Genomic DNA, 17,686 nt, shown 5'->3' on the forward strand with positions numbered 1-17,686 from the left:
GACTAACACCTATAAATCTAGGACCAAAAATGGAATGGACTTATCTACGACAGATGTTGGCTTTGCCCAACAATGGATTGATCTGGTACTTTATGTGTTACTACTATTAGGTACACGGTGAATATCAATAGCGTGCTTACTGAACCTATTGTTCCATCCCGTGGTTTGACACAAGGTGATCCTCTCTCGCCATATTTATTCATATTCTGTGCAGAGGGTCTCTCACTTTTATTACACAAAGCGGAATCTCGGGGCTTTATTTGTGGCATTCGGTAGAAAAAAAAGATGGGCACCACCTATTACGCATTTTTTCTTTGCTGACGACAACCTTTTATTTTTCCATGCAAAACAGGAAGAGGCAGAGGACATTGAACAATGCTTGACTGTGTATGAGGTATGTTCTGGTAAAACTATCAATTTCTATAAGTTTGGGATATCTTTTAGTAGAAACACCCCAATAGAGACCATAGATGGACTTGCTAGTTTTTTCTCTATGAATCAGACGGAAGACTTTGGTAAATATTTAGGAGTACCCTCTGTTATTGGATTGAACAAACGACAAATTTTCAAGTTTGTTGAAGATAAGCTACGAAGCAGAATAAGGTGCTGGAATAAGAAATTTTTATTAGAGATAGAGAATAGATAATAATATTTTTACTTTTGGTCTTTCAATTTAATTTACTCCCTTTTATTGTTACTGTTTAAAAATATAAATATCACCAAACTTTATTCTATTACATTTAAGATTATTTTAATTTTTGAATTAAAATTGAAATGTTATTAAAATTAATGACTAAAATAAATAAAACAAAAAATAACAACATCACCTTGATCAAAACTCAAAAGTGAAATAAACTCAAAAATATAACATATTGAGCTTCGGTTTGATCGAAATAGTTTAACTCAAGTGCGTGCTAAAAGACAAAGTAAGATTACCATTTTCAATCTGAAAAAGATGAAAAGTCAAAGGGCGGTACAAATTTATCAAAGCTTGCATCATCTCTTCTATTTTATTACTACCATTTCTAAATTCTAATACATACTTTTCATAAAATTACCGCTTAATGTCAAGATTTTTTTTTTTTTTTTTTTTTTTACAATAGCATTATATATTTTGTAAAATTTTTATTTTATACTTTACAAGTTTTACTCTACTCCTATATACACTTTTTCATACTTTGGAAAAGAAAATAAGTAAATCACATAAATTGATAACGTGATACACAAACTCATTAACAGCACGTTTGGTTCACGGAATGAATTTTGAGGTAATAGGAATGCTATTCCATAAGGAATGGAATATGCAAGGAATAGAATAGGAATTGTATTCTATTGTTTGGTTTGCGGAAGGAATAAACTTTAAGAATTATATTACCGTGTTTGGTTGGTTTAAGGAATAGAAATGGTATATGTTTTAAAAGACATAAATACCCTTTATAAAAATATGTGGTGGCGGTGGTGGCAATGGTGGCGATGGTGGCGGTGGTGGCAATGGTGGCGGTGGTGGCAGTGGCGGCGGTGGTGGTGGCTATGGCGGTGGTGGTGGTGGTGGCGGCGGTGGTGGCGGCGGCGGCGGCGGCGCTAATGGTGATGCCAACGGTGGTGTTGGTGGTGTGTGGTGGTGATATATATATATATATATATATATATATATATATATATATATATATATATATATATATATATATATATATATATATATATATATATATATATATATATATATATATATGGTATTTTCGGTATTAGAGTACAAAAACTATTCCCAAATACTTGAGAATAGCTAATACCAGGGGGTCCCCTAGGAATGGCTATTCCCCCTGCAAAGGGAATAACTCATTCCCGGGAGTGTTATTCCTAGCCATGAAAAGACAAACCAAACAATGTAATAGGTCTATTCCCGGGAACAGTATTCCAATCCCGACCTATTCCATGAACCAAACGCGCCCCGTAAGAGAATATGGAAATCGGAAGGGGGAATATCTAGGAAGTGGATACCAAGATTTATTGAATTTGTTGTCATGTAATTTTATCACTCAAATATCTTGTCCTAATCATAATTTCTCTCATCTCTTGTGAACTCTTTTAATTGAAGAACAAATTACATGTTAATCATATTTATTAAATGATGGAATAAGAAATTTTAAAAGGATTAATTGTGGCAAACAAATGAGAATTAAGTGTGTAATGTGACAAAATTATATATATATATATATATATATATATATATATATATATATATATATATATATATATATACTTAAATGTGACAATACTACAAATTTTTTTGGTATGTCTGCAAACGGAACAAACGTCTAGCCTAAGTGATCCTTCTAGTTATGGCTCCACCAGCATCCGATTGGAGGAGATTATCCATGCCATCGGGGGGGGGGGGGGGGGGGGCTCTAGGACTGTATGCAAGAATGTCACCCACTCCAATTGACCAACCAGCCATCTGCAGTCGTTAATGAGTGGCTCCTCCCTTCACCACTCTTGGGATCGATGTTCATGCAGGAAATGACACCTTCAGAATCCATCTCAATGATGACGTTGTTAAGACGTTTCTCAATAAGAAGTCGGAGGCCCTCCTTGTACCCCATAATTCAGCCTAGAAACTAGTAGTAGCCCCAATCTTGACAACAAAACTTACGATCCAGTTACCCTTGTGATCTCTCACTAACCCTCTTGCACTAGACAGCCCCGAAATTGCTTTCCTAGCTTCGTCAGTGTTGAGCTTGACCCAACCTCTCTCAAGTGGAGTCTAACTCACCCAACGAAGCCCGCCACCCGTGACCACCCCTGATTTCTTAAGGATCATCCCTACCTCCTCTGCCAAGCTAGATGTAGTCTTCAATACTACAATAGTCAAGAACTAAAAGTAAAATTTACTCTTTTTCTTAATTACATTTATGAGTGATATGAGTAGTGTTGTACTTCAATCGAGACATGAAATCCAAATTCTGAATAAGTGTGTATCTATGGCAGAAAATTTTATAACATCAGTTGTATAGAAAAGTAAACAATATATATATATATATATATATATATATATATATATATATATATATATATATATATATATATATATATATAGGGAAGGGTTCATGTGCGGGTATAGCTTCTCGTGCGGTTAGATCTGAGCCGTTGATCTAGATTTGATCAACGGCTCAAATCAATGAAAATTTAAAAAATAAAAAATAAATAAAAAATAAAAAACGCATGTCTGGAAGAAAGCCACACACCTTAAGTGTTAAATCTTAAGCAAAAACTCACGCACATTAAGTACAAAAGCCACGCACATTAAGCACAATTTCACGCACATTAAGCACAATTTCACGCACATTAAACACAAAACTCACGCACTTTAAGTATTAACTCACAGACCTTAAGTTTCATCAACTACTGATATTAAGCACAAACTCACGCACATTAGGTACAAAACCCACGCACATTAAGCACAATCTCACGCACATTAATCACAAAACCCACACACTTTAAGTATTAACTCACAGACTTTAAGTTTCAACAATTACTGACATTAATCACTAACCTCACACACATTAAGCACAAACCCTACGCAAATTAAGCACAAACTTCACTCATATTAAGAACAAATCTCACGCAGCTTAAACACAAAAGCCCACACTTTAAGTTTTACCAACTACTCACATTAAGCACAACCCACGCACATTAAGCACAAAACTCACGCACCTTATGCACAAGACTCACGCAGCTTATATACAAAACTCACTCACATTAATCACAGAACCGCTCACATTAATTTTGACTTAGATGCAAAAATTACAAAATTGTCATCGCATTTTTTTTTTAATTTTGATAATCCTTGACGTTGATTTAAGCGAGATGAATGACCCAAATTAAACCGCACAACCACACCTGAGCACCCTAACCGCACCAAAACCTAATTATATAATATATATATATATATATATATATATATATATATATATATATATATATATATATATATATATATATATATATATATATATATATATATATAAATACAAAACGTGTAAAAAAAGCAAGGTTGCAAAAATCGCGCCTAGGCGTTAGGCGCCCGGCCGCCGCCGCAAAGAAGGCCGGAATCGGCCTCCTCCGCGGCCGGCCGGCTAGGCGGTCTAGGTGGCCGCCTAGACCGCCTAGCCGGCTGAACCGGCGCTTTAATTTTGTTTTTTTTTTTTTTTTTTTTTTAAATTTTTTTTTGCGTTTTAAATTGCGAAAAGTTCAGGAATGCATAACTTTTGACTCGGTTGTCCGTTTTGGATAATTTTTTTTTTCAAATCGCGTATGGTCCACTAACTTCTTTAGCTCTTAATTTTAGTTTTTTATGTACTTAGACGGTTTAAACAATCTTTTGAACACTTTTACAACCACTTTCGTAAATAGTTTCTAAGAAATAACTATGGAAACCTTATATTTTATTACAAAATTTTAATTTTTAATTTTATTTTTAATTAAAAAAAATTTAAAAAAAATTTAAAAAAAATTTAAAAAAAAATAAAAAAATCGGCGCCTAGGCGCCCCCTTGCTGCCTAGGGGGCGCCTAACGTGTTTTGCAACATTGAAAAAAAAGTAATAAATATAATAATTTTAAGCGTGTATTTATAAATATTTTTAATGTATAAATATTAATTATTTACTAATTTCTTTTTAGAAATAAAATGGTCTTAAAACATTTTATAGAGTTTGTTACGGAGTAATATATAAGACGTACTATAGGAGAAAACGTTTCGAAACGCTCAACTAGCACCTAATGTGTACTGCAACCATGCTAAAATCTAAATACTTTATAAATAATTAAATAAATAAAATAATATATTCAAATTCTTATAACAAATTAAAGTCAATAGTACTATAAAAAAAAAAAAAAATCTTATAACAGTTATAAATTATTTTACATGTTACTACTTAACATTAAACGGTACGACTAATGATTTATTCCTTTTAACAAAAACAACTAATATTAATTATTTATTGATTGAAAGCGTTAACACAAGTCATAATTTTCCAATCAAATATCCCTATATTACTGATTCGTAAATAAATAAATGATTAAAAAAATAGCAAGTGTCCTCTTCGACTAATTCTGGTTTGGCAATGTTAAAAAATGCATTATCATCGTCTGCCTTGCTGTTTGGGGATAGTTCCTCGGTGATTACGTCTGATCCACGTAACATGCACCTTCATCAGTATAATAACAATAATAAAAACTAAAAATGTTAATTCTATTTTTTGTCCTAAATTTATTGGTGATAATTTATTTTTAGTCTTTTTTATCAAAATATTCACTTTTGGTCCTAGTATTATTGTAGCATAATTATTTTTGATCCTCCATCAACAATATTGTTGAAATGTCATTAAATACAAGAACATTTCAATCTTTTTAATACAAAGTGCATGATCCATTATATTTTTTATGTTTATCTTTTTGAAAAAATTTATAATTGAAGACTGAAATGCCATTGTATCTAATAGCATTTAAACTAATTTTTTGACAAAGGACCAAAAATGGTCATGGTACAATAATACTAGGACCAAATGATGATGTTTTTTTTTAAAAAAAAAAATTACTAAAAGTGGACGATCATCTATAAATAAAATAAAAAATGGAATTAACTCAAAACTAAAAACAATATTAATAGTATCAGTAACAACAACAACAACAACAACAACAATAATAATAATAATAGGTACTCCGTGTGAAAAAAAAAAATGGAAGATGGAACCCACGTGCCTCGCACGATCCGCCTATACTTTAAGAGGACATTTGATTCGCGAAATGTTAGATTGCGTTAGGGGAATGTTAGGTTCCTATTTGTGGTTTAAAACTGAGGTATGTAATATAATTATGTTTGGTTGAAGAGTTATTCATTTTATGTTATGATGATTATTTCACTTGAATACCGTTAACCTATTTTATATATTTTAATAAATTTTAAAATTTTAAAATAAATAAATAAGGCAGGGAGATCCCTTGTCTCCATATCTGTTTATTATTTGTGCAGAAGGGCTCTCCTTGTTATTAAAACAAGCACATGCTCAGGGAACAATCCATGGGTGTAGAGTTGCGAGAGGTGCACCCTCTATTTCTCATTTATTTTTTGCTGATGACAGTTTATTATTCTTTAAAGCAAATACGCAGGAAGTAAATGCAGTGAAACATTGTTTGACGCGATATGAAAAGTTGTCTGGTCAGGTGGTAAATTATCATAAATCCAGCATATGTTATAGCAAGAACACTCGAGGCGAAGATAGAGATGATGTGGCACAAATTCTGGGGGTTACTCAGGCACCAAATTTTGGAAAATATTTGGGACTCCCCTCATTTATAGGAAGGAATAAGAAGACAGCATTTTCCTATATTGAAGATAAGATAAGACAAAGAATTGTTTCCTGGAATAAAAAGTTGTTATCACAAGCTGGTAAGGAAGTCTTGTTGAAGAGTGTGGCTCAAGCTATGCCCACGTTTTCAATGAGTGTTTTCTTGTTACCTATGGGGATCTGTACAGCAATAGAGCGAACTATGAACCAGTACTGGTGGGGGACGAGAAATGATTGTGGGATCCATTGGAAAGCCTGGGACAAATTGTGTACACCAAAGAAGTATGGGGGCTTGAGTTTCAAAGAGTTGCATGCGTTTAACATAGCAATGTTGGGTAAACAGGCATGGCGATTTCTGTCTAAACCTGACTCATTGGTTTCAAAAGTCTATAAAGCCAGATATTACCCGAAAGGAACTTTCTATGAGGCCACCATAGGAAATAATCCCAGTTTTTGTTGGCGCAGTATTATGGCAGCTCATGACATGGTTTGTTGTGGTGTTAGACGCAGAATTGGAAATGGAAAAACAACCCAGATTTGGGATCATCCATGGTTACAGGACAAGGAAGACCCAATGATTCATATGGATAAACCCCCTACCTAAATAATGCAACCGTTATGGGATTAATTGATCATGAGACACAAACCTGGGACCCGGATATTTTGGCAGATATTTTTATCCCTACAGATGTAGCTCGAATAAAGAAGATTCCAATATCACCAGAATATGAGGATATGTGGTATTGGCATGGAGACCAAGGGGTAACTATACTGTGAAAAGTGGCTACAAAGCGGTTGTGGGTGATCTCAATGATAATATGGGTAATGAGGATAATTGGTTACGTCTGTGGAAGCTTAAAATCCCCCAAATGGAAAACATTTTTATGGAAGGCTTTGAGTGGTATCCTCCCCACCACAACGAATTTGATTATAAAGAGGGTGGAAATACAACCGACATGTGCTATGTGTGGGGTAATGAATGAAGACACAATGCATGCCTTAGTAACATGTGATTATGCAAGTTCCATTTGGGCACAAACTCACCTTCCAATCCCCATGGCAATAACAAATATTTTTCATACTTGGTTTAGTGATCTATTGAATATTTTAGACACTAATCAAATCATTCACGCAGCTGCAATCTTATATTACATTTGGAAGACCAGAAACGGAGCGGTATGGGAGGCATGCCTACCACGACCACAGAAAATACTAGCTTCGGCCAGAGCCACGGTATGTGCATGGCAACATATCCACCCAAACCAGGCCCCCCACCGGGCTGTAACACAACAATGTGCCACTGCCACTGCCGTGTTACAGCAGCAGCAGCGAAACACGGCTATTGCCGTGTTACACCAGCAGCAACACGGCATAATTACTGTTGTGTTACAGCAGCAACAACACGCCATAACTGTTGCTGCGCTACAACAACAATCACACAGCAACATATCTACTGCCGTACTGCAGCAGCAAGAACACGGAACTGCAGCAGATTATGGAATTATTGCCCAGGATGGAATTTTGCACCCAATTCAGAATATGCCAGTCCGAAAATGCTACTTCGACGCTGGTTTTTCACCCATCACCGGAAAAGCCACGGTAGGAACAATCTTGATCAGCGAGGAGGGAGAATATACCTCGGCATTCAGTGCACCATTATCGGAATGTTTCTCCCCACTTATGGCTGAAGCGCTAGCATGCAAAGAAGCCTTGTCTTGGTTATGGAATCATGGGGAACGATCTATACGCTTATTCACGGATTGTTTAACATTGAAGCAATACCTGTCAAACGCAAATGTCTTACTACGAACGTACGTTGGCTATGCCGTAGATGCTTGCAGAGCACGCATCATCTCATTTAATTACTGCCCAGTTATTTTTATTCCTAGATCGGAGAACTATTTAGCTCATAGTTTAGCTGCATCAGCTTTTATTTACTCTACTGTTATGTATTCGGACGATGTCCCCCCAGACTCTATTTCAGAGTACTTTGAATAAATGCCAAACCGGCCACCTTTCAAAAAAAAATAAGGTAATGGTAAAATATAGAAGCAAATGATTTAAAACTGACTAACTAAGAGTTTGAACAATAAGGGGGTGTTTGGTTTGCACATGGAAATCGGAATCGGATGGATATCAAATACTTTGTAATGGTAATGGCCGGGTTTTGGTAAAAGTATTTTGCATGTTTGGTAGTAGGGTACAATGAGAATGATTATCTATATTGCGGCTTAATTATCAAAACTCATAGTAGTGTTCTAAAAACCTGTCAACCAAACAATAACAATGACTTTGATACTCATTCATAATAGCTAAACCTGTTGCTCATTCCTAATAGGTAAACCTGTTTATCAACGAGTCAATACCCCCCCCACACACACACACACACTGAAGTTCGAACCCATGACCTCCCAATTCAAAAAAATCATTTAATACCATTAGACTACAAAGTCATTACTCCCTAGCCATAATCTAAAACGTTTGAAACATACAACTTTTTTTTTTAAAATAAATAAAATGATTATTTCTCTTATTTTTTCATACCCTAACACCCCTCTTTGATACTATTAAAGCTAAAAGGATATGTGCTAAATAAAAAAATTAAATATTTATAATATTTTTATTAGTAGAAAACATTTATATATCATGTACAAAAACTTCTGTAAGACTATTTCACGAATCCTTATCTGTAAGATTGGTCGAGTGAAGACGATGAAAATGTAATACTTCGTACTAATCAGGAATAAAATGTTTGTTAATTATAAGAGAATATATGATACTTTAAAAAAAAGTAATACTTTTACATTTTGATTTAAAAATATTATATTTTGCATTATAAATAACAAACACTTTATTATCATATACATTTTCTCTTATAAGTAACAAACAATTTATTACTTATTAGTATTATATTTTTCTGTATAAGTATTACATTTTCATCTTGATCCAATCCGTCTAAAGAATAAGGATCCGTAAAATGGTATCATAGGTGAGTCAGTCAAAAAAAAAAAAAACTTGCATGGCTATATATATATATATATATATATATATATATATATATATATATATATATATATATATATAAAAGAAGAAAAAATATCAATCACTATCTAAAAGTGTATACTACAAACTTATTTTTGTATAATAATTCATAAATTACAAAGAAAAGTAAAATATTTAACTTTTGTACAATATATAATCTGAATTGTAATTCTATTTCTACCAAACTTCATTGAATTGCAATTCCATGGTTTATTGACGGGAAGGAATTGCATTTCACACTTTGTGGAGTTATAATTTCATAGTAAGTTACTATTTTATCATTTTTTAAAATTTTAGGAATAAGAGTCAAATAGGTCCTCAAACATCAATTAGGCTACTAAACTAAAAAACAGTTACAATTAAATCACTGAACAATACAAATTTATGCAATTTAACTTAAAATGACTTGTTTACTTAATACATTGACATTTTAGTTCCTTTATTTAAAAACAATTTTTTAAATTTTATTTTAATAATTTTAAATAAAATAATTGTTTAAAATTATTTAAAAAAAAAAAAAAAAAAAAGCCTCCAGGCTTGCCGGAGATGAAGGGGACTGCTTCATCTCCCGACCGGCCATGGAGAAGATTGACCCTTTCATCTCTGGCAAGCCTGGAGGGTTTTTTTAATATATATTTTTAAAGCAATTATTGTATTTAAAATTATTAAAATAAAATTTTAAAAATTATTTTTAAATAAAGGAACCGACACGTTAGCATATTAAGAGGTAAACAAGTCAATTTAAGTTAAATTGCATGAATTTGTATTGTTTAGGGATTCAATTGAAATTTTTTGAAAATAAATTTTTTTTAATTCAGTAGCCTAATTACAGTTTGATATATAATTAGATGACTTATTTGATTCTTTTTTTTTTTAATTATTATACAAAAACATTTTAATCTTTACTTATTTTTTCCTTTCTAACTCCCATCTCTATTCCTGCTTTCCTAATTCTCTTTTTCTAACCAACACCTGAAGTAAACTATATCAAAAAAGACCCCGTAAACGAGCTCCACACCAGAGTAAACGTAAGACTTTCTTTTATTTCCTGGTACTGTGATTTCTGGCCCATATATATATTCACACACAAATAGAAATAGATATGATCAAATATATACGGAGCATATCTATACACTGAAGCTTCCTCTCTCTCTCTCTCTCTCTCTCTCTCTCTCTCTACACTCTCCCTTTTTTCTTCTTCTTCTTCCTCTTAGTCAGTCATATATACATTGTTTTACTGGTATTCCATCGTCTCTTTAGGCGCTTTCTTTCCCTGAGTTTAACCGGAATGAACTGAGATCGAGTAGAACTGGGCAGGTGATGATGGCATTATTTCATCTCCGGCCACAAAGCTAGCGGGGTAGAACTGTATAGTATGTGATTAAAGCCGGCAGATCAAGATAGATCAGCGGATGGAACTTGAATGTGGGCTTTACTTTAAAGGATTGCGATTGTTGTTGAAAAACTAGAAATCAAAGATGGATCAGAACTCGAATGAGGACGTGAAGGAAAGCCGTCTTTAATTTGTTTTATACATTTGGTGTCTTGTTTTCCGATCATAGGAATAGAGCCAGAGGTTTCAAGCTAGCTTTATTCAGTTCTCCGTTAACCTTCTCGCCGGTTTCATATCTCTTCTCTTCTCTTCTCTTCTCTCTCTGTGATGTTTCTGTACACACACGTAACAAGATACACGCATTCTTCTGTGTAGATAGATAGTTTATATTCTGTATACCTGTTTCCTGGTTGTTGTTCGTTTGGTTGCTGTGACGAGAAGTGGATAGGTATCATTGTGAAGTAGTTAGTGGAGGTAATTATAGAGGGGGAAAAAAGAGAGGAAAAGTTATTGATGGCGTATCAGAATCAGTTGTCACAAGAAATGGCGAGCTTACAGCATTTCTCAGAGCAGCAGCTGGGAGAAAATTCGTCGGTATTGCGGACTATACTTCCGCAACAGCTAGGAGGTCAGTCGTCGCCGACGGGAAAGCCGGCGGAGAGCCACCAGCAGGCGCCGCCACCGACGTGGCTGAACAGCGCAATTCTGCGGCAACAAAGTCAGTATGTCGGTGATGGCTCTGGAGGCAGCGGGGAAGGGAATTTCCTAAATTCTCACAGCAACTCCGAGTCCTCGGCGGCGGCGGCGGCCTCGAATCAGTGGCTCTCGAGGTCAATTCTGCAGAGGAACGTCAGGGACGACGTGCCGGTATCGAGAGATTCGATGATCGCCGCGGCGATTATGCACGAATCGGCGGCCGATTTGAACGCCAACGACGACGACGACGTCAAAAATATCGGCAACAATGACAACCACGGTGGAGCTGCCGGCGGCGAGTTGGGCGAGAGTGAAGTCGTCGGCGGCACCGGAATCGTGAACTGGCAAAATGCCAGGTACAAAGCCGAAATTCTAGCGCATCCGTTGTATGAGCAGTTATTATCAGCACACGTGGCGTGCTTGCGAATCGCAACTCCAGTGGATCAACTCCCGAGGATTGACGCCCAGCTCGCGCAATCTCAGCAAGTCATTGCAAAATACTCAGCGCTCGGACATGGAAATCTCGGAGACGACAGAGAACTCGATCAATTCTTGGTAAATACTACTCCATAATTCTTATTAAATTTTTTTATTTTATTTTATTAAAAAAAAAAAACAAAACAAAAAAAAAAAACAGATATTTCGTTTTTACCAGATTTCTTCTGTCAAATTAAGAATTAAATTTAAACAGATGAACCTTCTAACAGTGCACATAATCTAACAGCTCTTCCTCCTAAATGCCAACTTCCTATGAAATTGAAGTGAATCTTTTGGCAGTTCGATCTTGCAATCGAAATGCTTTTAATTTGTTGAATTGGAAATTTGGAATTCTAGCCCCTTGACTGAAATATCTTTCCCTATATAACTTCCTCTTCTCTTTCGTTCTGATCTATTCCAGACCCACTATGTCTTGTTGCTTTGTTCTTTCAAAGAGCAACTGCAACAGCATGTGCGCGTTCACGCCATGGAAGCAGTTATGGCATGCTGGGAAATCGAGCAATCTTTACAAAGCTTAACAGGTAATATATACATATATATATATACATATATATATATATATATATATATATATATATATATATATATATATATATATATATATATATAATGCTTCCTTCCTTGTTCTTCAATTCTTGTTTGTGAAATTATAGTACAGTATTGCTATTTTCACTCTGTTTATGAACATTAGGATTTAGGAGCATTTTGTTTGAAGGATTCCAAATTGGAAAATACTATGTGTACCCTTATTTTCTACTATCAACTTTTACTCCAGCACACAAAACTCTTGACGTAGACATTTGTATTGGGACCCACATGAAAAAAAGTAGTCCACATGAGGGAGTAAAATTAGATTTTGGGAGTCCATTAGTAAAACTCTTTCAAATTTATGGTCCAATACCTGGCACTTGGTTGGATGACATATTTAAATCAAACTTAAAAGATTATATATGAAATTCTTAGAGCCAGGTAGCTTAAAGGTCATCCAAGTTTCTTTCTTTTATGGTTTTGCATATAACAAGTGAATGTGTACATTCTCTTTTTTACATCAAGAATTTTAGTCTTATGTACCGTGAAGAATGCCGTAATTAATTGCTTAACATGTTGGTGAGTCTCAGACTCTGTATGTACCACTTATGTAGTACTGAAGTTGATGTTTAATTTTGAATGCTGCTTGTCCAATATTCAGGAGTGTCTCCAGGAGAAGGAACAGGTGCAACAATGTCAGATGATGATGATGACCAGGTGGATAGTGATGCCAACCTGTTTGATGGAGGAGGTTTAGACGGTACAGATAGCCTGGGATTTGGTCCTCTCATTCCAACCGAGAACGAAAGGTCATTGATGGAGCGTGTAAGGCAGGAGCTGAAACATGAACTAAAACAGGTACTATACATCATTGTAAAATTAAACTTCTTTTGATTCTCTTTTCCTATTTTCTTCCTTCCTATAAGAAAAATTCACGATTTATTTGCAATGTCAAAATCCCTGTAGGGTTACAAGGAGAAGATTGTAGACATTAGGGAAGAAATTCTCCGCAAGCGAAGGGCTGGAAAACTTCCCGGTGATACCACATCTGTCTTGAAAGCTTGGTGGCAATCACATGCCAAGTGGCCATACCCAACTGTAAGTTCATTTGCATTATTGTCAATCTTCGTTGTGCTGCAACAATCTTCTTTACTGGAATAAGGGTTGATTCTTTTGGTTTTACTGCAATAAACTCGCATTATCAAATCAAAGCTGATGAAGTTGACATTTTTCTTGCTACTTACCACTAGTCCCTCGGCTTTTAGCTAATATTATGAGAAGCTAAGCTGCTACAGATTCTGTTTGTTAGAATGTTAGGTAGACTCGTTGCTTTAGCTCGATCAGGGGATAAACTACAAAGTGTGTTAGTTGCAGCTCAGAATAAAAAGCCAAAACATCACACTTCAAATGCTGTACTATTAACTGTGTCGAATTTTGTTGTGGTGTCAGGAGGAAGACAAGGCTAGGCTAGTGCAGGAAACTGGGCTCCAACTAAAGCAGATTAATAACTGGTTCATCAATCAGAGAAAGAGAAACTGGCACAGCAACCCTTCCTCTTCTACAACTTTGAAGAGCAAACGCAAAAGGTATTTTTCCTTTTGAATATATGATGCGTTCTGTGGCTCCATTCCAACTAAAAGTTTAAACTGATAGTAAGACTACACGTTTATATTTTATTTATCAAGTATATGCTCTCAATGCAGGTGAAGAAACTAATGAAGTCAACCAGTCAGGTCTTGTGGCTAATCCAGATTTACTTTGATGAGTAGCATAGATAGCATGGAGTTGAAGCCACAAGATAAGAAACACTACTGATAGATGTTCGTAGATATGCTCAGGTGACATTTTGCAGAGATGGAATGGAAGCATGCTTTTTGCAAGTTCTAATAGCTACAAGTTAATAGATACATCATATATATAGTACCAAAACTGGGTTTGGGATGGGTGTTTCCGAAATCTCATTTTTGTTGTCCTGTTTTCAACATTTGTTAGTTATTATATTATAGGAGGGAGCATAGGGGTAGTAGGGTATGGGGGTGGTGGTGGGGGTGTACAGTTCAATAATCCATTGTATGACTTTGGATGCAATTATCAGTTCAGAAGTATGTATCTAGTTTTGTAAGTGCACTATGAGAATATTTTAAATTATAGATAATTTTTGTTGTAGCTTCTTCAGTGGTGTTGTGTGAATTATACACGCAGCATGTATTTATGTACAAATGTAAAAAAATGACTTTGTAAGAATGGTTGTCAATGATCTTGTGGTCTAGTGGTTCTCTCAAATGAGAGGTAATGTGGTTGAATTTCAGTGGGAGCGGTATTGAACGATAACTATAATATAAAGTGAACTATAAAGTTTATAATTGTAAATTGTTAGGGGCAACTCCAATTGAGATGGTTAGACAGTTAACTTGATAAATACGGAATACAAGATTTCAAGTTTGACTCTTATTGGCATTTTTATTTGAGTCGGTTAGTTATGAATTGGTAACTAAATTAGTTTACCTCATTGTCCCATTATTAATTAGTTTACCTCTTGTCTCTAAATTAGTTCTTATTGCCTCACTCTGTTTGACATAACTAATTTAAAAACTAGCTTAAAACTGAAAGTTTAAATGCTAGTAGCTACTAGCTTATTTTGAAATGCTATTTAACTGTATATATTTCAAAATGAACTACCGAGTATTATTTTAAGTTCCATATGTTTTATCAAACAGAACTTATAAGTTATTTGTAACTTAAAATATCTTATAAACTCTACCACAGAGAGTTTATGTCGAATAAAGTCACAACACAAGATTCCCCGTAATCTAAGCAAATTAGACTAGAGATAACAAACCTTGTGGCTTGTATATTAGTTAGTATCACTTCTTTTTATGATGGTATGTGCTTAGCTATCACTATATATAGGAGATTTCATACTCTATTAAATTGTTTTTTTTTTCTTCTGAAATAATGATACTTTTTATTTTTCAAAAATCAATAAGACTTATAATATCTACTATCTACTATAATAATAAGAGCTAAAGAGAGTTAGGCCTATAATGGGTAGAAAAAATGACAGTCAAATTTTTTAATCAAATGAATGGCTCAGATTCAGGGCCGGTTCTAAGCATGTCTAACATGTGCGACCGCACAAAGCCCCCAATTATTGGGGGCCCCATATTTTAAAAAAATAAAATTATAGATAGTATACATGATTTTAGGCTTAGTGCGGGAGATTGGATCAATTTGTGATAGCTGAAATTGAGCCCAATTGACAATCTATCTATCTATATATATATATATATCTATATATATATATATATATATATATATATATATATATATATATATATATATATATATATATATAAAAGTAAAATCCTCCTATTTCATTTTCCCGCCCAAACTTTTGTAGTAAAACTTATTTGGTAACTAAATGTAAAATAGAAATTAATTAAAATCTATTAATTGATAATATTGTTTCCATATTCACGTATTAACCTAATTGGTAAATCTATTAATTGGTAAAAAATTTTCCTTATATTTATTTATTCATTCTTTTATATTGAGTAAGTATATATAGAGATATAGATATGTATACTAACATACAACTGTTACGGTTCCAACGTTTATTCTTGCCCAGGATATTTCTCCATTGAAGACTTGCAGAGCTATTAGACTGCAATTGGTGCGCACCTATATGAAGTCACATAGAGAAAGGGGAGTGAATCCATAAAATCTAGAGAGTGCATGCTTCACGATCAAGAGGTATTTTTTTTTTCAATTTTGCTTTTTTTATACGACTCCAATGTTTATTCTTGCCTAGGATATTTATCCATTGAAGACTTTCAAAGCTATTAGATGGTGATTGGTGTGCACCTATATGAAGTTCCATAGAGAAAGGGGAGTGATTCCATAAAATCTAGAGAGTGCATATTTCCCGATCAAATAGTATTTTTTTTTTATTTTGCTTTTTTTCTAGAACTCGTGTTGTATATGAAATTGGGAAAAAAATGCATTAGAAAGTTGCTTCCTATACTGCAAAAATAAATTGCAAAATAACACTTTTCTTTTTTACTTCATTGTAGGAAACTTCATGCTCATATACCAAGGGAACATGTTGGTAAGTACTGTAAGTTTTTCAAACAATGAAAAGTTTATGCCATTAAAATTTTTATGGTGATAAGTAATTTCTATATTTTCAAAAAATGCACTCATTATTTTATGTTGTAATTCCACTATGCTACTTTGGTTAAAGAATATAAAAAATGACAACTTTTCTAGACAAATTTATTTATTGAAATCATTTTCATCTTTGAAGTCTGTAGATGATAAACAATTCGTTGGTAAGTGTCATTTACAATTTTAATCTACATCTGAATTCTTTTTTTTTTTTTATTAACATGTTTGACGTTATTGGTAGGGTCGTTGAGATATACTCCCCATTGGATAAGATCATTGCAGGGAAGCTTTCTTAACTTATTGATTTTCTAATTGTACGTGGATACAAAGTAAATTATCTAATTTTGTTATTTTTATTGTATTTTGTATATGTATTTTTTATTATGAACTCCGTAGTTTATTTGTTTATAGGGACAATCAATTGAAAGCTACAGTGTGGGATCAACATATACCAAGGCCAAGAGTTGAAACCTTTTTTTTTTTTTTTTTTGAAATTCTGGCCTTGCAAATCCTATTGTTGTTCTTATGCAATTGTGTAGAGTTAAAAATGATACGAAGAGTTAATCTAAACACAAGTATTTTAATTTTTCTTTATATTTGAAAGTGTTTGAATAAGGACAAGTAATGAATGTTCTTTTTGATTAGCCAGTTATGTCAAGATATGTAACTTTTGATACACAGCTACTTTTCAATCAGGATTTCCAGAGTTTTGTGATTTTTTTGGAAAGGTAAATTTATTATGTTTTAATCATTATCATGATGTTTTTATCATTTATTTTTGTACATATTTTGTTTATGATTGTCATTTTTTTTTCAGTTTATGTGTTGATTAGACCCCTCTAATAAAAATTATGGATATTTATGAGATGATTGAGGTAAACAATAGCAATAATTTTTTTTTTTTAAATTGATGCAGTGGCATGAAATTAGAAAATCATCTTTTGCCACTTTTTAAAATGATTTATTAGTATAAATTGTCACACTTTAAAATGTATTTTTTTTAATGTTAATAAATAAATTAGCTTAAAATAATACATTAAAATCTAAAGGATAAGCAAAGTATAATTTAAAGTATAA

General features: G+C 33.7%; 1 protein-coding gene across 1 annotated transcript; it reads left to right on the forward strand.

Annotated features, from left to right (window-relative positions):
- Nucleotides 1-10,486: 10,486 nt before the first annotated feature.
- LOC109169546 (homeobox protein knotted-1-like 3) lies at nt 10,487-14,612 on the forward strand. Its single transcript, XM_019318408.1, has 6 exons — nt 10,487-11,971; nt 12,315-12,435; nt 13,104-13,300; nt 13,409-13,540; nt 13,892-14,028; nt 14,146-14,612. Exons 1-6 carry the CDS (start codon nt 11,234-11,236, stop codon nt 14,147-14,149), a joined length of 1,329 nt encoding a protein of 442 aa, XP_019173953.1. The 5' UTR covers nt 10,487-11,233; the 3' UTR covers nt 14,150-14,612.
- Nucleotides 14,613-17,686: the final 3,074 nt, after the last annotated feature.

Source organism: Ipomoea nil, unplaced genomic scaffold (genome assembly GCF_001879475.1).
Source record: "Ipomoea nil cultivar Tokyo-kokei standard unplaced genomic scaffold, Asagao_1.1 scaffold3314, whole genome shotgun sequence".
Taxonomy (NCBI): domain Eukaryota; kingdom Viridiplantae; phylum Streptophyta; class Magnoliopsida; order Solanales; family Convolvulaceae; genus Ipomoea; species Ipomoea nil.